Source organism: Lontra canadensis, unplaced genomic scaffold, assembly GCF_010015895.1.
Source record: "Lontra canadensis isolate GAN:19392208 unplaced genomic scaffold, GSC_riverotter_1.0 scaffold9, whole genome shotgun sequence".
Taxonomy (NCBI): domain Eukaryota; kingdom Metazoa; phylum Chordata; class Mammalia; order Carnivora; family Mustelidae; genus Lontra; species Lontra canadensis.
Window position 1 is genome coordinate 626,830 of NW_022631003.1, and position 25,413 is coordinate 652,242.

At 40.3% G+C, this 25,413-nt stretch overlaps 1 protein-coding gene across 1 annotated transcript in view; it reads right to left on the reverse strand.

The window, feature by feature from the left end:
* Positions 1 to 25,413, reverse strand: part of TMTC2 (transmembrane O-mannosyltransferase targeting cadherins 2) — a 422,846-nt gene that overhangs the window by 257,787 nt on the left and 139,646 nt on the right. The window contains exon 2 of the mRNA XM_032854661.1: positions 70 to 640. Coding sequence (XP_032710552.1) covers positions 70 to 640 — 571 coding nt within the window. The remainder of the gene's footprint in view (positions 1 to 69; positions 641 to 25,413) is intronic.

Sequence of the window (25,413 nt, forward strand, 5' to 3'; positions counted from 1 at the left end):
TGGGGTAAAAAGGACCAGGCAAGCAGAATTGCTCAGTAACCCAATGCTCGAGCACCAATAATCACTTACTTTATAGATAGCAGGTAAGATCTGTTTCATTTTCAGCCTGTGAAAGACAAAGACGTCATAAACTGCGGACACGGCGAGCACCGTCACTCCTTGTTCCTTCCACAGCATGCTGCAGCCTGCGCACAGCCCCGTCCCCAGGAACCAGCCCCAAGTCCGGGCTGAGTAGCCTCTCGTAGAACAGTGTTTCATGTAGCACAGCAAGGACAGGAGAAAGAAGAGACTGGCCCCGACGTCAGCCCTGCCCACGATTCCCGCCACTGCCTCCGTGTGAATGGGGTGAGAGGCAAACATCAAGCCGGCCATGAAGGTCCAGTATCCATCCCCAAGGAGGATCTTGGAGAAGCTCGTGAAGACACCTGTGACGGCCGCGTGCAGCAGGACATTGACCAGGTGATAGCTCCAAGGATTCAGGCCTCCGACGGCATGGTTCAGGCGAAAAGAAAGAGTGCACAGGGGCCGGTAGGATTTGTGGCTGCCGCTGTGGGTTAGAAGAGTCCCCCAAAAATCATTGTAGAAAATGTGTGTCCATGGAGTTTCGGGGAGAAGGTCTTGATTAGTCTTGATAGCACGGCTAAAAAACAAAAAAAAAAATTTTTTAAATCAAATGTAAAATATGGAAAGAAAGAAAAAAAAAGAAGAAGACATATGACCCTTGACCCACATGGGGGTTAGGAGCGCTGACCCTCATGCTGTTGAAAATCCAAGTATAATTCGGGAATCGCCCAAAACTTAATAGTCTACTGTCGACCAGAGGCCCTACGGGTGACATGAACAGTCGATTAGCACATATTTTGTATGTCGTATGTATTATATACTGTACTCTTCTGATAAGGTAAGCTAGAGAAAACGTTATTAAGAAAATCATAAGGAGGGCGCCTGGGTGGCACAGTGGATTGGGCCGCTGCCTTCGGCTCAGGTCATGATCCCAGGCTCCTGGGATCGAGTCCCGCATCGGGCTCTCTGCTCAGCAGGGGGCCTGCTTCCCCCCCACCCCCGCCACCTCTCTCTGCCTGCCTCTCTGTCTACTTGTGATTTCTCTCTGTCAAATAAACAAATAAAATTTTAAAAAAAGAAAAAAAAAAGAAAATCATAAGGAAGAGGGGACCTGGTGCTCAGTCAGTTAAGTGGCTGCCTTTGGCTGAGGTCAGGATCCCAGGGTCCTGGAATCAAGTCCTGCGTCTGGCTCCCTGCTCAATGAGGGAGTAGCGGGAGGGGGTCTGCTTCTTTCTCTCCTTCTGTCCTTCCCCCTGCTCGTGCTCTTTCTCATGCTCTCTAATAAATAAAATCTTTAAAAAAAATCATAAGGAAGAGAAAAGGCTTTACAGTACTGTTATTGGTTGAAAACAAGCTATGTAGAAGTGGACCCATGCTATTCAAACCAGCGTTGTTCAAGGGTCAACTATATGTGACATAGCTAAGATATTGCCTTCCAGAAGCTGTTGTCATGTGTACGATGGGGTCCCAGGTACACACAAGACTGATGAAAATGAGCCTTATGGAAGGCTTTACATACAGATTGAATTCAGATCCTCCCCTTACTGCTTAAGATCACTACAATTAGGGTTGTATTTATTTTCTTCCAAAGCTTTGTTTAAATGCAAATAAAACTGAAGAATAAATGCAGTTTCTATCAGTGATTTAAGACTTAGTGCAGCAGGGGGCCTGGGTGGCTCAGTGGGTTAAGTCTCTGCCTTCTACTCAGGTCATGATCCCAGGGTCCTAGGATCAAGCCCCACGTCTGGCTCTCTGCTCAGCGGGGTGCCTGCATCCTCCCCCCCCCCCCACCGCCTCTCTGTCTAGCTGTGATCTATCAAATAAATAAAATTTTTTAAAAATACATTAAAAAAATATTTTAAGAAAAGTGTTTAAAAAGGCTTACTGCAGCAGTCGTCAAACAACCGCCCTAAAAATCATGTGGTTAAAATGCAGATGACAGACAGCTGGTTGATGTGAGGTCTGAGAATCTACATTTTCTAAAAGGCATAGCCCATGGGATACTAGTGGTCTTTGTGCAGAGAACTACTTAAAGCAAGAACTAGCTATCTCCCCAGTAGAAATAAACTATAGGGGCGCCTGGATGGCTCAGATGTTAAGCATCTGCCTTCGGCACAGGTCATGATCCAAAGGTCCTGGGATCAAGCCCCACATCAGATCTCCCTGCTTGGCGGGAGGCCTGCCTCTCCCTCTTACACTCCCCCTGCTTATGTTCCCTCTCTCCTTGTGTCTCTCTCTGTCAAATAAATAAATAAAATCTTATTTTAAAAAAAGAGAGAGAGAGTAGGAAAATAAAGAAGAAACTTTAGATAGAATATCTGTGCCCTGGGGGAGCCTGGGTGGCTCAGTGGGTTAAAGCCTCTGCCTCGGGCTCAGGTCATGATCAGAGTCCTGAGATCGAGCCCCACGTCGTGCTCTCCACTCAGTGGGGAGCCTGCTTCCCCCTCTCTCTCTGCCTGCCTCTCTGCCTACATGTGATCTCTGTCAAATAAATAAATAAAATCTTAAAAAAAAAAAAAAAAGAATATTTGTGCCCAGAGCAATGTTTCTCAGACATATAAATCATGGAGGGTGGGGGGTGAGAGGGGGGAACTCGTTTACAGGTAGGTGCTGAGTCAGTAGGTCTGAGGAGAGCCAGAGACACCATGGTTCTAACAAGCTCCCAAGTGATGCCAAAGCTACTGGTCCTTCAGCTATGTTTTGAGTTGAGAGATTGAGGGAGAGTTGGGGAGGCCAGGAATAAGGTCTCTCCCTCATCCAAATGTTTCCCTCTCTCCATTCTAGAAAATTTCAGCCTGTCCCCGCTCTGAGTTCTCACAGGACTTATAATCATCTCTACCAAGTGCCTTGTGTCCTGCTTTTGAGAATTCATACTACCAGGTTTGCATGCCTGAGTTCGCCAAACAGACTTCAGGAAAGAATAACCTAGTATTTGCTGAGAGCTCGCTTTCTGCCAAACACCGTAATTGTTTCCTTGGCTCTATCTTCTTTAATCCATAGAGTAAATGACAAAGTAGATATTATCTACATCTCTCAAGTGAGCAAATTATGGTTGAGAACTAATAACGGTTCCAAAATCACACAGTTGGAAATAGCAGGGTAGAGTTCCCTGGCCCATGCTCTTTCCACTCTGTTGGGATTCCCAAAATGTGATCTCCAAACCAGTGCAAGTATGTAAGAAGCTACACAGGTGAACCTTGTAAAAATTTTAATGGTTCTATTTAATATGTATTTGAAAGGAAATTTAATTATCAAATCAAAGCTGGATTTCACAGCTGTTTGCTCAGAATAAGGATGTTAAAAATTAAAAAGTCAATGTAGAGACAAATATTAAAGAATCAATGCTGCTGGTACAGGTGGACAAGGTACAGATGTTGGCATGTAAATGATTCACTGGGGAGGATCCCTGCTCTAGGCCATTATACCCTTCAGAGAATAGGGGGTATCTGCACTGTTTTGTATCCTTAGTCCCTCTCTGTACTTATAGAACACAGGGGAGGAACCTGACTTAGAAGGACAGAGAAATGAGACGGTCAGGACACTTACCCCATATATAGAGACCTCTTGCCTCGTCTGACGTCAGGGCTTTTTTAAGGGGTGTGGGCACATGTGTAGCTGAAGACTATACGACAGAAAGCCATTTGATGACTTTGACCTCTAGCCCCTCCACCTGTTCTGCCTTTCACTGTGAGACAGGCAGAGCAAAGGAATTTCCACATGCATACGACCAAAAACCAGGTTGGCAGAGCCCTGGATTAAGGAAAAACGTGCCCAAATCACCAGCTCTGTAATTTACCTGAGTGTCCTCAAAAACAAGAAAATGCAACAAATTCAAAAAGATTAAGAAACCCATCCAAGGTGACATAGCCAGTGGAAATAACAGCATCCTGGTTGGAATAAAACGATGCGGCGATGCTGGTTTTCACCTCCTTCTCTAAATTGCTTCCCAGTTGACCTCTCTGAGCTTCAGTTTCTGTGATGATAATGGTGGGGTGGTTTGTGGGGGGGCGGTTTGGGAAGATTTTTATGTATTTGAGAGAGACAGAGGGACAGAACACGAGTGGGAGGAGGGGCAGAGGGAGAAGCAGACTCCCCACTGAGCAGGGAGACCAATGCTGGGATCTTGACCTGAGACAAAAGCAGAAGCTTAACTGACTGAGCCATCCAGGCTCCCCTGTGATGATAATAGCTTTACCTTGAAAGCAGTTAACAAACACTTGTAATTGTTCATTTGATCTTCTATGTAGAAAAGCAAAGAACACTATCTTGCCAACACATGAGTGTTCTGGAGACTTAGCACAAATGACATCTGGGCTCTGGGAGCTGTTGGTGTTATTATTCTATAAAGACTGGGGTACAATGTTCAAAAACTCCCTTATTAAAGTCAGCTTGGTGCACAGTCTCTGAAATTAGATGCAATTAGGGGTTAGAATTAAAACGTATCAACAGTAGTTGATGATTATCTTTTTTGAGCCAAACACAATGTTAGGCCTTCTACATAAATTATCTACTCATAGAAGAACAAGCTGAGTTTTCTAGATGTTCCATAAAAAGGCTGAAGGTCTATTAAAATAGTGTCTTAAAATATGCTCAACATGGCAGAGATAGTCGTTCTCCATTGTCTGATCTCCCCTTTCCCATATTCCTAGCTCCTAGCTCTTCATTTTTTAGCTGGGTACATGGTCTTCTGGAAAAAAGATTTCATTTCCTATTTCCCCTTGCTGCTAAATACAGTTCTGCAGTGAATTTTTGGCCAGTGCTACATACTACTTCTAGAAAGTGTCCTTAAAAAAAAAAAAAAAAAAGCTCAAGGTTCTTCCCTCTTCCACTCTCCCTTGTTCTTGCTAGAGCAAAACTGTACTAGCTGGAGTTCCTGCAGCCATCTTGGCCCATAAGGGACCCTTAGGAATAAAAGTCATGCCCAGCAGAGCACAGGAATAAGACTGAAGGAAACTGGATCCCTATTATGGTAGACCACACCAGCCTTAAGCTAACTACCTCTCCATCCTGTGAGTATGAGAAATAAATCTCTATCTTGTTTATTCTAAACTGTGATATTTTGGGTGTTAGGTAGAAGCCGCTGAACCGAGTCATCAGTGAAATCCTTTGTTAACAGAAGACCTACTATATCACAGTGGTTTGATTTTCCATATTTATTTTTATTTTTACAAGTCTCGGTGTATCGACTGTGTACCAAATTTCCATATAAATTGGCTTTTAAAAATATTAGAAACAGATGTTATTCTGGATCCATTAAATTAAAACACCCTGCTTTGACATTCATCAAGAGTCTAACCCAGAAGTAACGGCTTAAGACCTGATGGGTTGTAATTAAAATTTAAAGAAATGTGAAAAACTGCCAAACTGCCAAACAGTTCTCACAGAGAGCGAATTTCAAGTAATTCAGAATGAAAAGCCAACTGGCCTCTACTAAACATTAACTGAGATATTGACGTAAATTCATCTAATATCAACGCAGAAACATGCAGACTATCAAACTCAGGGCAGTAGAAAGCCCGACAGCAAAGCATTCTGGGAAGTGGCTTTGCTAACGCAGTGAGCAAGGCTGGAAAGCACATTTTGTTCAGGACCATACTTCGCCCCTTCACCGGCAGATCCAGACAGGAGAAAGAACCATGTTCCCCAAACCAGGGTTTCTATGTGCTACTAGTTCAGTGCTGTAACCGACTCTACAAAGACTTTCTCAGGACCAAAAAAAAAAGGAAAAAAAAAAAAAAATTCCTGCTTTTAAACCATTTTAAACCATTCCTGCTTTTAAAAAGCTGTAAACATTGCCAAAATTTATTAGACTTAGAGCAATAAATCTAGTCATCTGCAGTAGCCAACAAGATATACTATAGATCTCTCACAAAACAAGGGTTTCAAAACAATGAATTAACAAATCTCATAATTACACCATGAGAGAAAACTCTGATGAGACACAGGCCTAAGTTTACATGGTTGGAAAAAATGTAGGGGGCAGTTTTGCTGAACAAAAGTGGGAGATCAATGTAACACCTCAGCCCTATGCAGAACATATTCTACTAAGGGAGACTTCAGTATGATAAAATCCTCTGATGGGTGTTATCTGCTTAGGCAGGTTTTTATTAACCATAATGAATATTATGGCAAAAGAACATGAAATAAGACGAAACTGTACTGGGCTTTAGTATATAAGTCATGTCACACATGCAAGTCAGTGATAAGGGATGCATGACACATCCCCTCACATCATATTCAGAAAAATACGAACCTGAAGGGCCTTAATAGAATCTAAATAATCTGCTGGCAAAATGAGAAGTAAAGGTAGTTGTTCAACACTAAGCGTAATAGATCTTCGCCCATTTGCATTTTCTTACAAGAGTCCAAAATGGAAATATTAAAACCTTTTCTGCGATTTCTCAGCTAATGAAAAACCTTAACTCAAAACAAAATTTCAGGCTGATATAATTTCTTAGGTTACTGCTGTGAATTGGTGTTGAAAATTCAGAAAGACACTAAGGAATTAGGAAATTTTCCACTCTGGGAAAGGTGAAGAACATCGGAGCAGCAGATGTGAAAAAGAAACAATTGCAGGCAGAATTCTCCAGAGAACACACGACTGAGAGGCCGTCTTTTGAAGCAAAAAGATCCAGTCCCTCAAGTCTTCAAGGAGGGCTTAACCTGTTCCAGTTTTGTTCATTTGTGGCTCTTTGTTTCTGCCGCCTTATGATTTTTCCTTTAGGAAATGTTGACAAAGGCCAACACTATTGTAAAGCTGATGAATGGGATGACACGGCCATCCTAACTGTCCTCGTGTGTTTCTCTCACTGCTGTTTTTTCTGTCCATTGACCTTTTCAGTCACAAACACCATAAATGAGGACCATTAGTCCACTGGAGCAGAAACAATGCTTCTATTCTTCAAACATCAAATGGCACGCTCTTCCAAGGTGCTTTCAATGGTTCTACTGAAAGGTAAGTAAAGGCCAAACTTTTAATTAAAGAAAAAAAAATTTCAACTGATGGATGGGTTGAAGTTTGTTCTATAAAAGAGCAAAGAAAAAGAATGGGCTTTGCTGACCTGCCCTTCTTCGTTGATACCCAAGGATGCCTGGCTATGTCTGGCTATGCCTGGGTAGGGCAGTGAAATGCAGAAGGTAAGAAAATTGACTCTAGAGCCAATGACACTAGAGTCCAAGGTACCTCACTTTTCTCATCTGTAAAATAAGGATAATAACTGTACTTGCCTTATGGGATCATTGTGGGGAGCAAGTGAGTTAGTAAGCAAAAAGCGAATTGTTACATGTAATAGAATGTGTATAATGGACATAATATATGTAATATGTCAGCCGCTATCATTATTAGTATTATTATCTCCAACACCAAATGAGTGATGCTAGTCATCAACGCAAACACAGTGCTCTTCATTATGTTTATAGCCTCCAAAACCTATGGATCGTGGTCATGAGTATCTCACTTAAAATTTCTTTAAGCTTTAACGACACTCTCAAGATAATAGATATTCATGAAATCTTACCTTTGGTCTTCAACACATTAATCTTCTGAGTTTCCTCCCTCCCTTTGGGCTACGTCTTTCTAACTCTCCTTGGCTAGCATCTCCTTCGCATTTTCCTCCCAAAGGTGGATGTTTCTCCCCTGCTTCTGTTCCCTGACCTTCTTTCTCTGGACATGTCCCCCAACTACAATCAGTCATCTCTGAGACTTCCAACTCCAGAGCTGCCTTCTCCACCTACCCCTCCAACCTGAGTGTTGCTCATGAACCTCCGCTTCTAACTGGCCATTGATACCCACACCAGAATGGAAGGAAGAGTAATGAAATCCTGGTTCCTTCACGACCCCCAGGAGTACTACCTTTGGTCTGTTAGCCTCTCTAAAGCTCAGCATCCTTACCAATAGTTGGTAGATAATAACAATACATCTCATAAACTGTTGTGCTGAAGATCAAATGAAGCAATGTTACCTTAAAATGTTTGGAAAATCACAGAGCCTTGGGGTACCTGGGTGGCTCAGTAGGTTAAGCGGCTGACTTCAGCTCAGGTCATGATCTCAGGGTCCTGGGATTGAGTCCTGCCTCAAGTCCTGCATCAGGCTCCATGATCAGTGGGGAGTCTGCTTCTCCTTTTCCCCTTCCCCCCAACTCATGCTCACGCTCTCTCTCAAATAAATAAAATGTGTTAAAAAAAAAAATTCCAGTCGTGTATAATAGATATTTGCTGTTGTTTGGGGCTGCTGTGATGCTAGTTCCCAGTGTCCTGTTTTTTGGGTTTTGCTTTTTTTCTCCTCTTTTGAGAAGAGCCCAGGTTTACTTTCAGTCCATATGGATAGGGTAAGGCTGTCTTTACCTCCTGACGAAAGGTCATCATATGACATGGCCAATTAGTGTACTATAATCACCTATCTCGTTGCTGGCTGTGACAACTGATTTAGCAGCAAGCCAGGTCAAGCAGACTCAAATACAGCCCCAGTAGTCTATTGAGAAAGAACATCTTTTGAGAATGAGATGAAATCCTAGCTCTGCTCAAGAATTCCCTGAAGACAGAGCCTGCCAAAGAAGAATAAAGCCAAAACCAAAGAACCCAGATCTAGGTGACAAAGCGGCCATTCCCGCTGCAGCTTGAGCCCATCATGCCTGAAACTAACACTGTTAACTAAACCAAGAAATGCCCCTTACTCCTAAATTAATCCAAACTGTCATTCTGACATCTACAACCAAAAGAGTGCTAAACAAGCAGTTGGTAATTGGAATTACCAATATTGTTAGTTGTCCTTTTAATAGCTTAAGCTTAGTAAGTCTGAACCCAAAAAATTTTCCTCATCATCCATCCCCTTTTTCGTAGAAGCCCCTTATTAAGTACTGCCATTCCTCCAACACTGTCATCAAAGTTGTACTTGAGGGCTCCTTCTCCCTCTGCTCCTACATCCATTTTTAAATGGGTTAAGGATATTTTTACACTATCCAGAACCTCAGAGAAAACCGGACTTGCAAGTTTCCCTTGAATCCACCTCTAACTTCTCTGTTGTCATCTCCTTCAGGCTTTTATTATTTCCTGCCTGTACTGTTTAGCATGTTTATTGAAACTGCCTGTTCATTTTTCTCTCTTTGGTTAGGCATAAGTCCCCTTATGGAAGGAATTATGCCCTATGTTTTTTTTTTTTCCCAGTGCCCAACACATATTAGGCTCATGATAAATATTTGTTAAAATGAAGTAAATAGTTATCCCTGACTGCTTTCTTTTCCCCTTTGATCCACTATACACACGCTGCAGATAGAGAAACTTCCTGAAATCTAACTCTAGCATCACTACTCTGTTCCACAAAAATCCCTCATCATACCCTATTTCTTACCATAATAAACACCCTTCACAGCCCAACATTCATAACCATCCCCATTACACTTTCTGGGCCAATCTCCCATTACTTCTCCAGAGGCATCTTAATGTCATCCAAACTTCCCAGCCTCTAGGCCTTTGCTCAAACCATTTCTTTACTTCCTCTGCCCAGACCACCGTTCTTCATCCAGTTACATCTGTCCAGATGGGCTTTGATCCCTCATGATCAACACGTCACAATCTCCCCAAAACTTCCCTAGCTACTGTTGCAAATATGCTTGATTTTGACACTGAATACTCACACATTCCCATTAATCACACTGAATTCTTTCTACATTAATAGGGATCCTAAATGGGATGACATGTGGAAGACATTTTGGAAGGAGTAGGAGGAAGTAAGTGCATTGAACATGGGGCACAGGTAATTCTAATATTCCCTCTTCTACCCCCTACTGAAAATCACTGCCCAAAAAAAGGAACTTTGTTATAAGAAAATTATTTACTCAAAGGAAAAAAAAAGAAAAAAAGAAAAGAAAGAAAGAAAGAAAGAAAATCATTAACTTGCTCATATATCCATCTATTCAGTGATGGACTAGACATTATCAAAGTGTACAACAGATAGAATAGTGAGCAAAACAGACTCGCCAACTGTGAGAAACAGTCAACTTAGTAGAGGAGGCAAATAAGTGTACAATTTCACCGTAGTATGAAACTAGTACTCCAACATGAAATCCTGACTGCTACAGGAGAACAAAACAAACTCTCAATAGACTTAGAAGATCCAAAGTTGGGATGCCTGAGTGGCTCAGTCAGTTAAGTGGCTGCCTTCAGCTCAGCTCATGATTCCAGGGCCCTGGATCTAGTCCAGAGTGGGGCTCCCTGCTCAGTCAGGATTCTGCTTCTCCCTCTCCCTCGGCCCCTCCCCCTGGCGTGAGCTGTCTCATACTCCTGCTCTCTCTCAAGTGAAAAAATAAAATCTTAAAAAAGAAGAAGAGGATGAAGAAGAAGAAGACCCAAAGCTTCCTGAAGAAAAGCACATCTACATACATCGAAGGAGTTACATGAAGGAGTAAGACAGTGGTGGAGATGTTGCCAGGCTGATAGTCAATAGTTTCAAAGACCGTGAGTCAGAACAGAAGATGGTAAGCTTAGGATCTGAAAGAAAACACACACACACACACACACACACACACACACACACACACACAAAACAGGTTCGTTTGCTGGAGTGAGGGAAGCTTGAGGGATTGAGTAAAAGGAATCACTGCCATTACTCTGTCTTGCACTATTGTCCTTCATGGGATGGAGGGGGATTTGGCTAGATAATCAATCTCCCTATTGGTCTTTGGGTTTGATTCAACCATTGTCTTGTTAGAACCTGTTTTATTTCCCCAATGCACTGTTAACTTTTAAGAAGTAGAAAAGCATCTAATTTATCTTTTGGAGTCTAGCACACAGTAGGTAGGCATTCGATATATTTCTGATGAACGGAATTCTAACTAGAAATGATTGGTACTGATAAGCTGCACTCAACTTTTAGGAAAATTCTTTTTAAAATTCTTCATTGTTTTAAATATATAGGACATTATCACTTTCATCTAAAGTAGTTCACTCACTTTGGGCACTAACCTCTGCTCATTCAGTGATAATTAACTGTGAAAAACCATCAGGTTAATTGGCTTACCCAAATGTCTTTGGCATTCATTTGCCACTTAACCTATAATCCCTTCATTAGAGTCTGTCTTTAGGGATAAGCCATTATATTTAGAAAGCTCCAGTTAATATGTAAATAATTGGCTAACAGGAGAGGGGAATGAGAAATCCTGTAACATCCAGAGTCTGTCACAGTTTGGGGAGGAGCGAAGCGTTTCAGATTCCTTGAGGAACTTAAGGTAAGTCAAGTAAATTTCAGTGTTGGGTGCTGGACTGGTGGGAGCAGAATGAAGTTTCAAGGTCCCAGCAGAAATAGAAGGCACTAAGTTTTTGGATGAATTTATCATTACACATATTAACATATTACTAAGCTTGCTTGTTTCTATCTTGATCTCCCCCTACTAGATTATAAACCCTTCAGTGGGAGAGGCAATGACTTCCTAAACAACTGGCATCTAAAAAACTTTTTTTTTAATTGCCATCCTGTAGATGCTGAATGAAAAGAGGCTGCTGGAGTAATAAGAGGCCTGTTGTCAGACATCTAAGGGATGGGGCCCCCGAGTAATTGCCTGCTTTGTGCAAAGAATGTCTGAGAATGCTCGGCCTTGTTGCTAAAGAAACATTCTTCGTGGACCCTCCTTCCATGACTTTAGGAGTTTTTCCCATGAGCAAAAAAGGAGTTTTATGAATTTCATCTAATACCTCAATTCCCCCTGGAAGGGAGGAAGGAAGGAAGGAAAAAGAAGGGAAGGAAAGAAAGGGAAGGATGAGAAGGAAGGGAGGGAAGAGAAGGGAAAGGAAGGAGGGAAGGAAGGAAGGTAGGAAGGAAGGAAAAGGAAAGGGAAGAAAAGAAAGGAAGGAAAAGGGAAGGAAAGGAAGGGAGGAAGGAAAGAAAGGGTAGGAAGGGAAGGGTAAGGAAGGGAAGGAAAGGAAAGGAAGGAAGGAAAGCTTCTAATTCAAAGCAGTCCCAACTGCAGGGGACCTAAGCCCAGAGCTGCTAGACATTCACTCTCCTAGAGCTTCCTCAGATGAGGTGGCTTCTTCCTCATCCAAGTCTAGTGTTTGGCCAGACACTTGTTTCTCTTACTGGGAGAAAATGTGGAGAAGGAAACATGATTCAATATTTTTCAAGTATCTATAGTTCCTCAGATCAATCAGTACTGTCATTTTCAGAATTTTTACAGGAAATATCCAAGAAAAAACTTTAAGTGACCCGAAAAGCTAATTAATAATCCATTTAAAAGAAAGATGTTCATTTCAAAATTAAATGGTCAGTTGCCCAAAGATTTTTTTCCCAAGTAATTATAAGAAAAGCATTTTATAAGATTAGAGCAAAAACTAACAGCCTGAGATTATCAGGAAAACCATACTCCCAAGCATTTTATTTCACTGATTAAAAGAATCCTCTACCTTAACATTAACTTCTTAACACCTTAAAATATTTTCAATGCCTTGCAATTGGCATGACAAAAATATTAACATTTTCTACACAATTGTTTGTTCACCGTATTCTTAGCATGCCACCCTGACATAAAAGATTACAGTCACAACTCTTCTCCTTCACACTGTACTAAAATGAATCAGAGTCACAACTTAAAAGCTTAATGAAAATATCCTGATTCTGCTTTTTCAAGTCTCCAGTCTTGAAATTAGTACCAAAAGGGGTACTAAGCAGCTTTTTGTTCCAAAAAAGTTAATTCAAGTATATGAACCACTTTAGGACACTCCATTATATATATCATTTATGAATTTCAATCCATTTCATAGGTTTTCATACATTCATAGGTCTATAAAAAGATGATTAAAATGTTTTTGTACTTAATATATCATACTGTTTCCCTTACTCTGGAGTCTTGAGCATTAGTGATATGTTTTAAAGAACAACTGAATTTTTTTTTATTTACAAAAGATAAAAAATGTTTGACTATTTCTTAAAAGAAGAAATAAACATTAGATGGATAGTTTTTTCATGATATTCAAAGCTTTCAAAAATGAATGGGCTTGGGGCGCCTGGGTGGCTCAGTGGGTTAAAGCCTCTGCCTTCAGCTCAGGTCATGATCCCAGGGTCCTGGGATCAAGGCCCGCATCGGGCTCTCTGCTCAACAGGGAGCCTGCTTCCTTCTCTCTCTCTCTGCCTGCCTCTCTGCCTACTCGTGATCTCTGTCTGTCAAATAAATAGATAAAATCTTAAAAAAAAATGAATGTGCTCTATCGGACCCCAGATTCCAAGAGGAAAAAATATAAGAATAACCATGAAAAGTTCAAGAGACCTATTTTGTACATGGTCTTGTTCTGTGTGCTTTAAAAAAAGATGTAATCTTTGTGCTTAAGCATTAGATCATCCAAATATACTCTAAATAGGTAGGAATGACAAGCTACATACACATACCTTTGTATGTAAAAAGTACTTTATAAATTTCAGAACAGATATACTAAGTGCCTGGTAGTTTTTCCCAACTACTCAAGTATTACCCTAAAAAAAAAAATTTGTTTTAAATAAATAAATCACATCCTTAAGGAGAAATCATAAACTTCACTTTTAGGTAAACAAGAAAAGTACTTTCTGACTACGACCACTGCTTGTGAACCCACTAAAAGTTCTCAGCCTGAGTACTGACAGACCATGGAAGTTAGGGAACAAAAATTTAAACCAAGAAACCAATAGACTCTACGAAGACAGGTGACGGGGGAAGAAAGAGATTCGTGCTGCACCGTCCAGATGTTTGGCTTATCTGTTAGCCTAACTCTTGTCTTCTCTGAATTAAGTCTTAACCAAATCACCCTTCTTTATCTACGCTTCTGCTGCAGCCAAAGAGAATAGCCAAGAAAGTTCTTTCAGCAAAATGTGTGCAATGATCCTTTGTCTTTTCCACTTAAAAATTTCCACATGTTGCCAATGTACCCTTCACAGGTACGCATAGCATAATACCACCTTGCCTTTGTATCCAGCTTTTACAGAATGTGCTTGTGTTCAAGATTATCTGGAATCCTTGTCACCACCCTGTGAGTAAGCGGGTGTGGGCAGATACGGGCAGGAGAAGTTGAGAGTCCTGCCTGACACAATGGTATCCGTACATTTCAGAGACACCCACACCAAATGCAAATCTCAGTTCCGCATCCACCGCTCTCTCTATGTTACCGGCGAAATTGTCACTCCACCCCCTCCCACCAAGCAAAAAATATTCCCATGTCGAATCCCCAGCCTTGGTACTTCAGAACGTGACTATATTTGGAGGTAATGCCTTTAGGGGGTAATTTAGTTAAAAACGAGGCCATTAGGATGGGCCCTAATACAATCTAACTGGTGCCCTTATCCAAAAAGAACCTTTACACAGACATTAGGGACATACATGCAGAGAAAGGAAGAAAAAAGACCCATATGAGACTGCAGAGCAAAGGTGGCCATTTGCAAACAAAGAAGGGGTCTCACGGGGAACCAAAATCTGCCTCTACATTGATCTCAGACTTCTCCCTCCTAAAACCATGAGAAAATAAATTTCTGTCATTGAAGCCAACTTGTCTGTGGTGCTTTGTTACGGCAGTGCTTATAAGAGACCATAGAGACCGTCCTATATAATTACATACACTACCCTGTTTATCCGTCCAAGCTCCAGGAAGACTAGATTTCATACAAAAGCCTGGTTTTGCCAATACTACGTCTGGTGCTGTTTCTCAGCGACAGGGATTGAACTGCTTTGTGAGTAGAAATAGGACTTTAAGAGGTATCTTATTCTTAGTCCGGCAGGACTGGTCTCCGTTGCCTACCAGAGGTAAGAAATTTCCTGATCATGCCAGTGGGGCATTAACGCTAGCTAAACACATAAAATAAAACACTAGGGCTACTTCATATTTACATTGAGATTGATAAAGCTTACAAAGCACACACATGCGATCTCATTTTATCCTCACAATACTGTTATAAAATAGGAAACTGAAGCTGGACAGTTAAGTCAGTTAAAGAGCACACACTTAATAAGAGGCAGAGAAAGACCCTGAACGCTGTTCTCCAAACTATTCCATTTAACCTTCAAAGCAGCTCTGTTCCTCCACATGTACAATAAATCTCCAACGAGAAGTGTTTCTAAGATGATTTGAAAGTAAAATCTTAGTCTATTATTGCATTTTGTCTGGAATCCATATATCTGCCCTCAAGACTCCATAAAGCTATAAAAAATGCTTTTGTACCATATTCTTTTAATTTCTGCATTTCAAACAGAAAGTCTTCTTTTAACACCAAGGAGTCTTGGAAAACATGAGTCAAAGGAAGGTGCTTGTTGTCTTCCAGTGACGGGTGAAAAAGGCAGCTTTATGAAAGCCAAAAACTAACCTGTAATTTCATATTACAAAATATAATAGAAAACATATTCTGGCAGAAATTTTGCTGCCTGCATCCCTTTTTGGCTATAAAAGTTACACACTCACATACATCTGAGAAAGATCAGACTTTGAACCTATGGCAGCAACATACACACACAACATGGGAAGTTTCACCAGGGTTGCCTGTGATGACAGGAAACACAGACATCCCTACAATAAAATCAGCCTCACAGCTAAATCACAGAGTCTTTTTGGACACAAGAATATATGATCCCTGATGAAAAACAGAAAGGCAAGGAGGAAAACACTCTAATTTAAAGCTAACACAGATGAGCCTACATAAAGTACCCAAACATTTGGTCCACAAACCACCAGCAACTCTCTAATTTGTCATGGAAGGCAAGAGATATTTCATCCAAGAATGAAGAGTGAAGGAGATATTAACTCCACCATTAAAATTTATTGACATTCACTATAGAGTACTTTCTAATATAGATGTCATTTGGCAACCAAACTTTAATAATCAAGAAATAAATTAAGGAAGCTCTCAGGAAGCTCTGACACTTTTTTGTTCTGGAGCTCTTTAAATTACATGGTAGGCACTTAAAATGCACATGCTAAATGTTAAATGAAAACTACCAGCTCTTTCAGATCTCATGCTATGAACAGACAAATTAGGAGGCACCAACATGTCTTTGTGAGAATCTTAAGCACGATTCATTTTACCCTCTTGCTGACTCCCAAACTGTCAAACTTGGGGCAGTTGGATATTAAGGGTATCTTTTTAGCACCCCATATCATGATTGCCTAATTAGCTAATCTCCATTAAGTTGGAAACTCTAAAACCAGACCACAACATCATTTTCATCCAATCCAGACCATCATTGCCTTCACTAAACATAATTTCTGACACACCGGCGATTGCCAATAAAAGAAGAAAATTTTTGATAAATTCACTAGATATGAAATGAACAAGCAGAACCAAAGTATAAGAATGGAGAATGGTGGGGCGCCTGGGTGGTTCAGTGGGTTAAGCCTCTGCCTTCAGCTCAGGTCATGATCTCAGGGTCCTGGGATCGAGCCCCGCATAGGGCTGTCTGCTCAGCGGGGAGCCTGCTTCCCTTCCTCTCTCTGCCTGCCGATCTTCCTACTTGTGATCTCTGCCTATCAAATAAATAAATAAAATCTTCAAAAAAAAAAAAAAAAGAATGGAGGATGGTATTCAGTCAGAGGGATCAAAGCACAAATCTTCACTCCAAACTATAAAAATAAAAATAAAATCTACATTCATCTTTTATCAGAAGAAACACCTAAAATCCACATTATATGTTAAACACCCACTTACCTACTCTAGAGCTAGCCAAATCTTGATTCAAATTATTTCTCTTAAACTGACTAGCTGAGTGGTTCCGTTTTCTCCTCTGTAAACTTTACCATTTCTGGTAAAGATAAAATAAGGTAATAAGTAAGAGGGCTCTCTTGAACTTAACAAATGACTGTGACTATAATAAATTACCACCCTTGCCTTTCTGGACTCCATAAAAGAGCACTTTTTTAAAGCTTATTTATTTATTTGTTTAAGTAATCTCTACGTAGACTCAATGTGGGGCTCGAACTCATGACCCTGAGATCGAGAGTCGTATTCTCTTCCAACTAAGCCAGGCAGATACCCCAAGAGGGCACTGTTTCCCCCTGAAATGTTGCTCAATATCATTACATCTAGCATTCGTTACTAGTGCTGTCTATCTTTTCTTTTAGCATATTCTGCAGGACCTGTCTTCCTCTCTCCCCTATTACACCAATGTGAAAGTGTGGCCTGGATTAATGATAAATTAAGTCCATTAGCCCATCGAAGAACACAAGAATGATATTTGTAGCAGTCTAACTCATCAGGGAGGATCGCTAACAGCAAAGTGAAGTGACAGGATCAACAAGCATAACAGAAAGAAGAAATAGTCACAGGACTTATGTCATAGCGCACAGCCTAATTAGGATATTCTGGGAAAGAGCTTCGTTGAATGAACACTTGCATACCACCAGAGAAGCTGGGCTTGCTATTTCTTTTGGACTAAAGAACATCAGTTCTAACAAAACAACTGTAATGTGATCTGCAAACTATTTTTCTTTAAGCTACCCCTATTTTTTCTTGCACAAAGTGGAAAAGGAATTACTCTAGGCATTTCCAATCACATGCATGACATATTGTTACGTTTTCAAAGACAGCACCTTCTAAAAAGCAGGACAATACATATTAAACTTCTTATATCTTTGCTACTAAAAATAAAAGTCAACACAAAATTTGAAAAATGTCCTCTGCAGTCTCCATTTAAGCCAACGCTGAGCACATGGGCAGTAAAGAACCTATAATTTATGATGACCTGGAATATAATCTAGAAGAGTTCAAGATCAAAAACATGATCACCTCTTGGAAAAGGGTAACGTCACTCACTGTCTGATGGGCCACTCCACTCACAGTAGATGGATTTTCACATTGAAAAACTAACATTAAAAGTTGCCTTGGTGAGGATAACAGAATAGGCATCCCCCAAATGCTCTATGGGGCCTGTCTTCTAATGGTTTCTTTTCTGAGGGCATCCTGGAGAGAAGTTCAATCTTTCTAATAGCAATATAACTGTACTGCAACTCTCCAAGGGCATTTAGCACTTTCAAAAGGAACTCCAAACTCTGCTGTCTTTAAAAGGCAGTGGGTCACTGGGAAAAGTCATTTCTCAAAGCTCCAGTGAACTGGCACTCTGCTTTTAGGCAGCCACAGAGATAAAGTGTACAGCCTTAGTAGCAGAACTGCCTTTCTTTAATTTTTAATGCTTGTCCATTTCAGGGCTCCCAAGAGGAACTCATGGCATCATACATGGCTTGGACTGCATATGCATGTGTTTTGACAGAGCAGGTCGGAAAATCATCCATCACCTGTTCATTTTAGATGAACATTTGCTATTACAAGAAATACAACATAAAGCATCTTCTTAATCATCCCAAAAGGGGGACAAAATAATCATCTCATCATTGTCACCCCTCAGAATTTAAGTGAAGATAAACTCCTAGAGGGGAAGACACATGTTTTTTATTTCCCACTCTGAAAGCACACCCAGGTATGAGCGTGTCCAAATGGCCGTCAATACGTCTGGAATGTGCAAGACCATGGGGTTCACACATATAAAGATCAACAGTTGTTTTAGAAATTAACTACACCAGATCTTAAACTTCTACACAAGTTCTAAACTGATCCAGGTGTTATCATCAGGGTAGAAACAGATGCAGTGTTAGCACATTAAACTGTGAATCCAGCTCCAACACTGCTTAATGGACTCCACATGCCGAAAATGATCATCATGGTAGGAAGCGCACTCAACCAAAAGCTTAACTTTCAAACAAAACAAGAGTTTCATTATCTGTATCTTGCTCACCAACCACTACTCTGTGACTAACACTGTTTTTACACTGCTTATGGTGCATTAGTAATTTTGAGGGAGGGAAGCGATGGCGGGACAGGAATGCAACAAAGAACAACAAAGCTATGGCTGTCACGGGGTGACGACATCATGACACCAAGCCTGTCACGACTATAAAGTGAGCCCTGGTTGCATCAGCTTATTTTATCTTGTGATTCCATCTGGATTCCCAAAGTGGCGAAAGGAGGTGAGAAGAACGACAGGGAAGTTTAAATAATACCCATGGTGAATCAGTGGATGTATAGAACTTTTTAGTTTTTAAAATATTTTTATAGGTGCCATGTGATGTCACAAATGTTTCCCCTGTTTCTTTAGTGAAGAAAATAAAAGACTGCCATCCAGCATCACATTGGGATTTAAGATGCAGATTAAACAAAAAAACAAAACAAAAGCAGATCTTGGGACTGGTGTTCTAAAGCAAGTTCTACTCTGTACTGTTCCCAGCTGTGTTACCTCTGTACTGAAGAGGCCCTTTGCCCTCATTTCATGTATAATGGGGGTGGGGGGCAGCTTGGGTTATTCCAGAAGAAGAAAGGAGCATAACTGAGTTTTACTCAATTCCCTCTGGCCCACACCATTTCGTTCGCAACTAACAGTGCTGACTAAATGGTCTAAACAATGCTGAATTAGTGCAGCACACTGGAAAGCTGTCTGGAGCGGAAGGGATTTCACCAAGGAGTGTTCTGCATTTACTGCGTTCTCTACTAACCACAATGCCTTACGGTCTTTAAATAACTTCAAAAACAGACAATTAAGATAATGCCAAACAATTTTTTACAGTTTTTCCACTTCCAGAAGACAACTCCACTGAAAATTGAGGCCTTTTTTTTTTTTTAAACTCTATTGGGAAGTCATCATTGTGAATTTCTTGAGTCGTTTAATTTTTAAATCCATCCTTATTTCCTGAGCATCAGCCGTAGTACATATTTTGCATCAAGCAGAACTCGGTAGATGGTTAACCTCGAGGAAAGCCAAGTTCCAGCATAACTTGTGTGAAAAATAAAGCTGCTCTTATGACAAGCAGACAACATATTTCCCAATCACATCTCAAGAGGAAGACTTTAGGAATAGGTATTAGAGTTTTTGTCAGAAGATCCTTCTGGAAGGGCACCTGGGTGGCTAGTTGGTTAAGCAGCTGCCTTTGACTCAAGTCATGATCTCAGGGTCCTGGGATCCGCTCGTGGTGTCCAGGATCCCTGCTCATTGGGGAGTCCGCTTCTCCCTCTCCCCCTCCCCACTGCTTGCATTCTCAATCTTAAAAAAAAAAAAAAATCCTTCTGCAAACTGGGCTTCTATATTTTTAAATCTAACATGGGCTGATTTTGTTCTTTTTGGCTAATGTATATAGTATACAGATTAGAAACTAAGTGAATTAGAGGATAAAGAGGGAGAAAAAAATGATGGCAGAGGAGCGGTAGGAAACTTTGAGACCCTATACAAACTTCTCAGCCTTCCTGGCTGGGCAGGAATGGAGGGATGGAGGCAGGCCAAATGGTTTTTTTTCTTCTGTGCTATGTTGGTACTTACCATTATAAGAAGTAAAGCTGAATAATCTTCGCTATTGGCAAAAGAGGTAAATTACTAGCTTGATATCTGTATTAGTTTCCTACTTTTACCATCATAAAGTACCATACACTTAGGGGCAAAAATTCACAAATTTATTATCTTACAGTTCTGAAGGTCAGTCTTAAGTCCAAAATGGGTTTGTTTCATCTAGGTATTAGCTGGACTGTGCTCCTCCTGGAGGCACCAGAGAAGAATCCAGTCCCTTGCTTTCTCCAGCTAATCAAGGCCATTCTTTGACTCGACCCCTTTTCTCCATCTTCAAAGCCAACAACTAATTACATCACTCAGCCTCTGCTTCCACAGCTTCTCTAATTCTGACTCTCCTCCACCCTCTTTCCATCACAAGAACCCTTGTGATTACACAGGGTCCACTCAGATAATCCAGTACTCTCCTCCACTAAAAAATCTTTAACCACATCTCCCAAGTCCCTTCTGCCATGAGAGATAACATACTCACCAGGTGCTGAGGATTAGGACATCAATACCTTTGGCTCTCTTCCTCTGCCTACCACAGTGTCGCACTTTGCTAGGCTTCACCAAGTACATGAATAAGCTGTTATGTCAGAATCACTTCCTCACTAAAATATACAAGATACTCCATCTCCATAGGCATGTAGAAGCAAGAGTCAACAGTTTATAGGAGCATACAAATGAATAAAAGTTACCATCATTTCTTATTTTCTACTAAATTACCAAAGGAAAACATGACACAAAGGACTGGAGCAGCACACAGGTAAGAGAAAGTAAAGTGAAGAATAGCTACTAATAATTAATAATAAATAGTCTCTCCTGGGCCTCAAAAACAATCTTAAGAACTAGAACTTATAATTCAGGTGAGTGATCAGTTTCGTGGTTGTGGATTTCATATATGTTATGTCATACCGGGGGTGATATTCAAAATATTAACAACTAACACAGAATGGGTACTGGCCACAGTACTGGAGCAAGGTTTTATAGGACCTGGATTATACTGAGCATTCCAATTTAAGTAGCTGGACCTTGGGGAGCTCCAGGTGATCTCAAGTGAGGGCACCGGATGGTCAAGGGAGAAGAGAGCCTCAGGAGAGGAGGAGGCAACAGCTCTTTACCAACTGCAATGGTCAAACCAGTGAGAAACTGGTTAAATATAAGCACCCTCAGAAAATTCGTACAGGTGGCCAATGACTGCTGCAATGAGCACGAGTTACATTCCTAATCAGGGAAATAAAGTAAGATGGCGAAACATGCCTAATTTGGGAAAAAAAGTGTTGATACCATTCTAAGCCGAGAAGAACATTTGCATTAGCAGAGTGCAATATCCGAATAGATCTTGACCGAATGGGATGACCAACTGAAGTAAACAAAGTTAAGTTTAATAGGGGTAAGGATTAGATCCTAAGACCTAAACTCAGGTCCAAAGCCAAAAGCGGCAGGATGGGAAGATGTGAGTCAGCAACATATGCATGGAAAAACACTTGGTAGATTTTAGACGAAAGTAAGACTCCCATGAGTCAGTATGATGTAGCCAAAAAAAAAAAAAGCAAACATATACTGCAACTGACTATAATAAAAGCAAATATATAATCAAAAACTGCAGTGTTTATGATAAGGATATAACAAACTTGAAACATTTTCCCAATTTATTCTGTATTATCGTTACATATTATCACTATTACTAAACATACTGTAATAAAAGTGATACATATTACTTTATGTGATAAACTCTCTCATAGAAGAATTCTAATGCACCATCCACTTCATTTAAATTAATTTTAGGGAACCATTTGGGAAGACACTTTATTTTTTTAAGATTTTATTTATTTATTTGACAGAGAGATCACAAGTAGATGGAGAGGCAGGCAGAGAGAGAGAGAGAGAGAGAAGGAAGCAGGCTCCTTGCTGAGCAGAGAGCCCGATGCAGGACTCGATCCCAGGACCCTGAGATCATGACCTGAGCCGAAGGCAGCAGCTTAACCCACTGAGCCACCCAGGCGCCCTGGGAAGACACTTTTAAAACTAGAAAGCATTCAAAGAAGCAACCAACACAATATGGAACTCTCAGAGCCACGTCACTTTGAGGACTCTCGAAGAAAAGAGGCTTATTTATCCCGTAAAGTGATTTAAAAGAGAAACAATAATAAATTTCCTCAAATTATTGAAATTGCATCATAAGAAAGAAGGATTAGACTTGTTCTATATTTATCATGACACAGACTGAGATCATGGAATTACTAACAGCTGGATGATGAGCTATACAGAAGAACTTTAACTGTTACATTTATCTAGTGATAGAACATGCCACCTCCAGGGGTAGCGATTCTCCATCAGTGGAAGTCCAAAAATGGATGACAGATGGTCATGACGAAATAGCAGATGAAGGTTACACTAGGTAGATTTCAGAGGCACTCTAAATCTTGGAATTTGATCCTTCCTTATCTTTGTAGGATACCACTTCTCAGTTACTCATAATCCAGTGTTACCCACACATTAGTCATTCATACAGAACACCTCCCTAATTTTTGCCACACACATAGTCCTTGCACTCCTTGTACTTAATATCTACCTTTAAATCGCCTCAATTTTGTTCTCCTTATTACATTTTGCCTTGTTTTTAGTAATATCATCTATGGACTATCTGACATTCGGATTATGTTTTCAATGATACCCTTAAAATAAATATTAAAATCTTTATGTGTATACCTTTTAAGGATTTTTTTTTAAATATTTATTTATTTATTTAGAGAGAGAGCATGCAAGCAGGGGGAGGGGCAGAGGGAAAGAAAGAGGGAGAAAGAGAATCCCAAGCAAACTCTGCGCGGAGCACAGAGCCCGACACAAGGCTCAATCTCATGGCCCTGAGATCATGACCTGAGCTGAAATCGGGAGTAGGACACTTAGCCAACTGAGCCACCCAGACCATCCTATGTGTACACCCTTTAAAATAAGTAGCCCACATACCACACTTGAAACACAGTTTTAACGTTTCAGTTACAAATGTATACAACATTTTTTTAATTAGATATTTTTCCTTAAATCTCTAAGCTTTGAAAATCACCTTTAATAGACCTGGTAGGTAATTATCATATTTTGGCACAGTTCCGGTATTGTTGCTGTGTTTGTTTAAGAGAGGACAGTAGAACAACCTTCTCCAGGCCTCCTACTTACTTGGCTGTATTTGCCTCACGTTTTAGAAACCAATTATTCGTATAATGGGTAACAGCCCTAAGTGTCAAGATAGAGTGCTGGTTAAAATTAACGTTTCTTAAAGTTAAGCTCAAAAATCTTGAATACATTACAGAATTTGTCAATATTCCAATTAGCTAACAGATTAACAGCTGTATATTTGGCATATTTGTTTGGGATCTCCACTTTCCTTACAGACTTATTTGGCAACAGACCATACATTTGAGAATAGAACAACTGAATGAGTAAAGAAGCATTCTGAGGAAAAGAAATAGATGTGTCTAATTGCCTTTCTTCCACAACTTCCTTAAGAGAGAACCTCAACAAAGAGCAGAGACTTCTCAGAGCCACAAATACTGAAACTAAAACATAGAAGCTCGTCGTTGACTTTTAGTTGACACTGCTTTGTAGCCTGACTAGTGATTTTGAATATATCTGCCATAAACTAAAACAAGGCTCTTAACACATGATCAAGCTTCAGACAGGGATCCCCGCCTCGCGTTAGCATCAACTTTAGTTGATAAATGTTTGTCCAGCTGATTTTATTGGTTTATTATTCTGTGGTGAAACAAAACATTTTCCATCTTGCTCCCTTAAAAAAAAAATAAACAACTTTGTCACTGAAAAACACTCTAGAAAATATGACCACACTCTATGTTCTACTCCATAAAGTTTACCGACATGTTGAAATGAAAACAAAAATGCATTGGGAGGAAAAAGTCCTCCACTGAGAGAAAGCAGCCAGGTCTAGCTATAATTAGACAAAATGTGTGCTCAACTGAAGCCATCTTGGACTGTCCTTGGTTAGGACTCAATCTCTTGGAGGGTGCCTTGATCACAGCCCAAACTTTACATTCAATTTCCATGGTGGGTGGAACTGGGACTACTAATCTGGAACTAAAACATTTGCTTTTCTTGGAAAAAGACTCATCTATTACATCTTCTGTCCTTTATCCCTCTTTCCTCCTTTTAAAGAAATTGTTTCATTTCTTTGGCTGACAAATTAAATTAAAGCTATAATTCTGAGAATTTTAAAACTTTCTGCTGGGATTCAAAGGCTGCTTTGAATTAGGAGCTCCTGCTGGCATGCAATTTACTTTTAGTGAAGACTTTTGCCTTTCCATAGATTTTGGAGGGGGGAGAAGGCACTAAGCCTTATAATCCATAAGACTTTCATAAACCTTCACCAGTGCTTTGCAAAAGATGTTTTGTTGGGATTACAGAAGATACACCCCAGGCACTAATGTGGGGCAAATTATCATCACTCAGGACAAAAGAGAGAGAGGTACTCTAAGTCCCCTTACTAAGATAACAATTGCGATATAAATAACCGATGAGACAGTCCACAGTAGTATACTATTTATTCAGCCTGAAAATTTGTAGTATAAGTTCCACTTATAAAAGAATTGCACACATAATTAAAAACAGCAACTGTTTCTCAAAACATACATTGTTTGGTCATGGTAAAGAAGATAAATAACAAAGCAAGTTTAGTGAGAAATTTTGCGACATAACCACTTGCTTGCAAAGTTGTATTTTCATTTTTTTTTTCATTTTTAACTTCATGATTAAATGAATTCAGCTAGATGATCAGTGTAAGAAAATAAAAACACTAGGCATGTTTAATTCTATGAAAAGGAGTGGTTATTAGCCCGGTGATCCAACCTCAAAAGTTCACCCTGAACTTCAGGTCTCTTCAAAAGAATCACAGTCGGATACTTCCCAGATATACTCCTCTATATAATCCATTTCCTATCAGTTACCAAAGCAACATTCAGCTTTATCGATTTTAGCCAAGTGCCTGCGTAATAACGGCAAGGGATGTAGGAGGACTTCTATAGGTCTCAAAAAC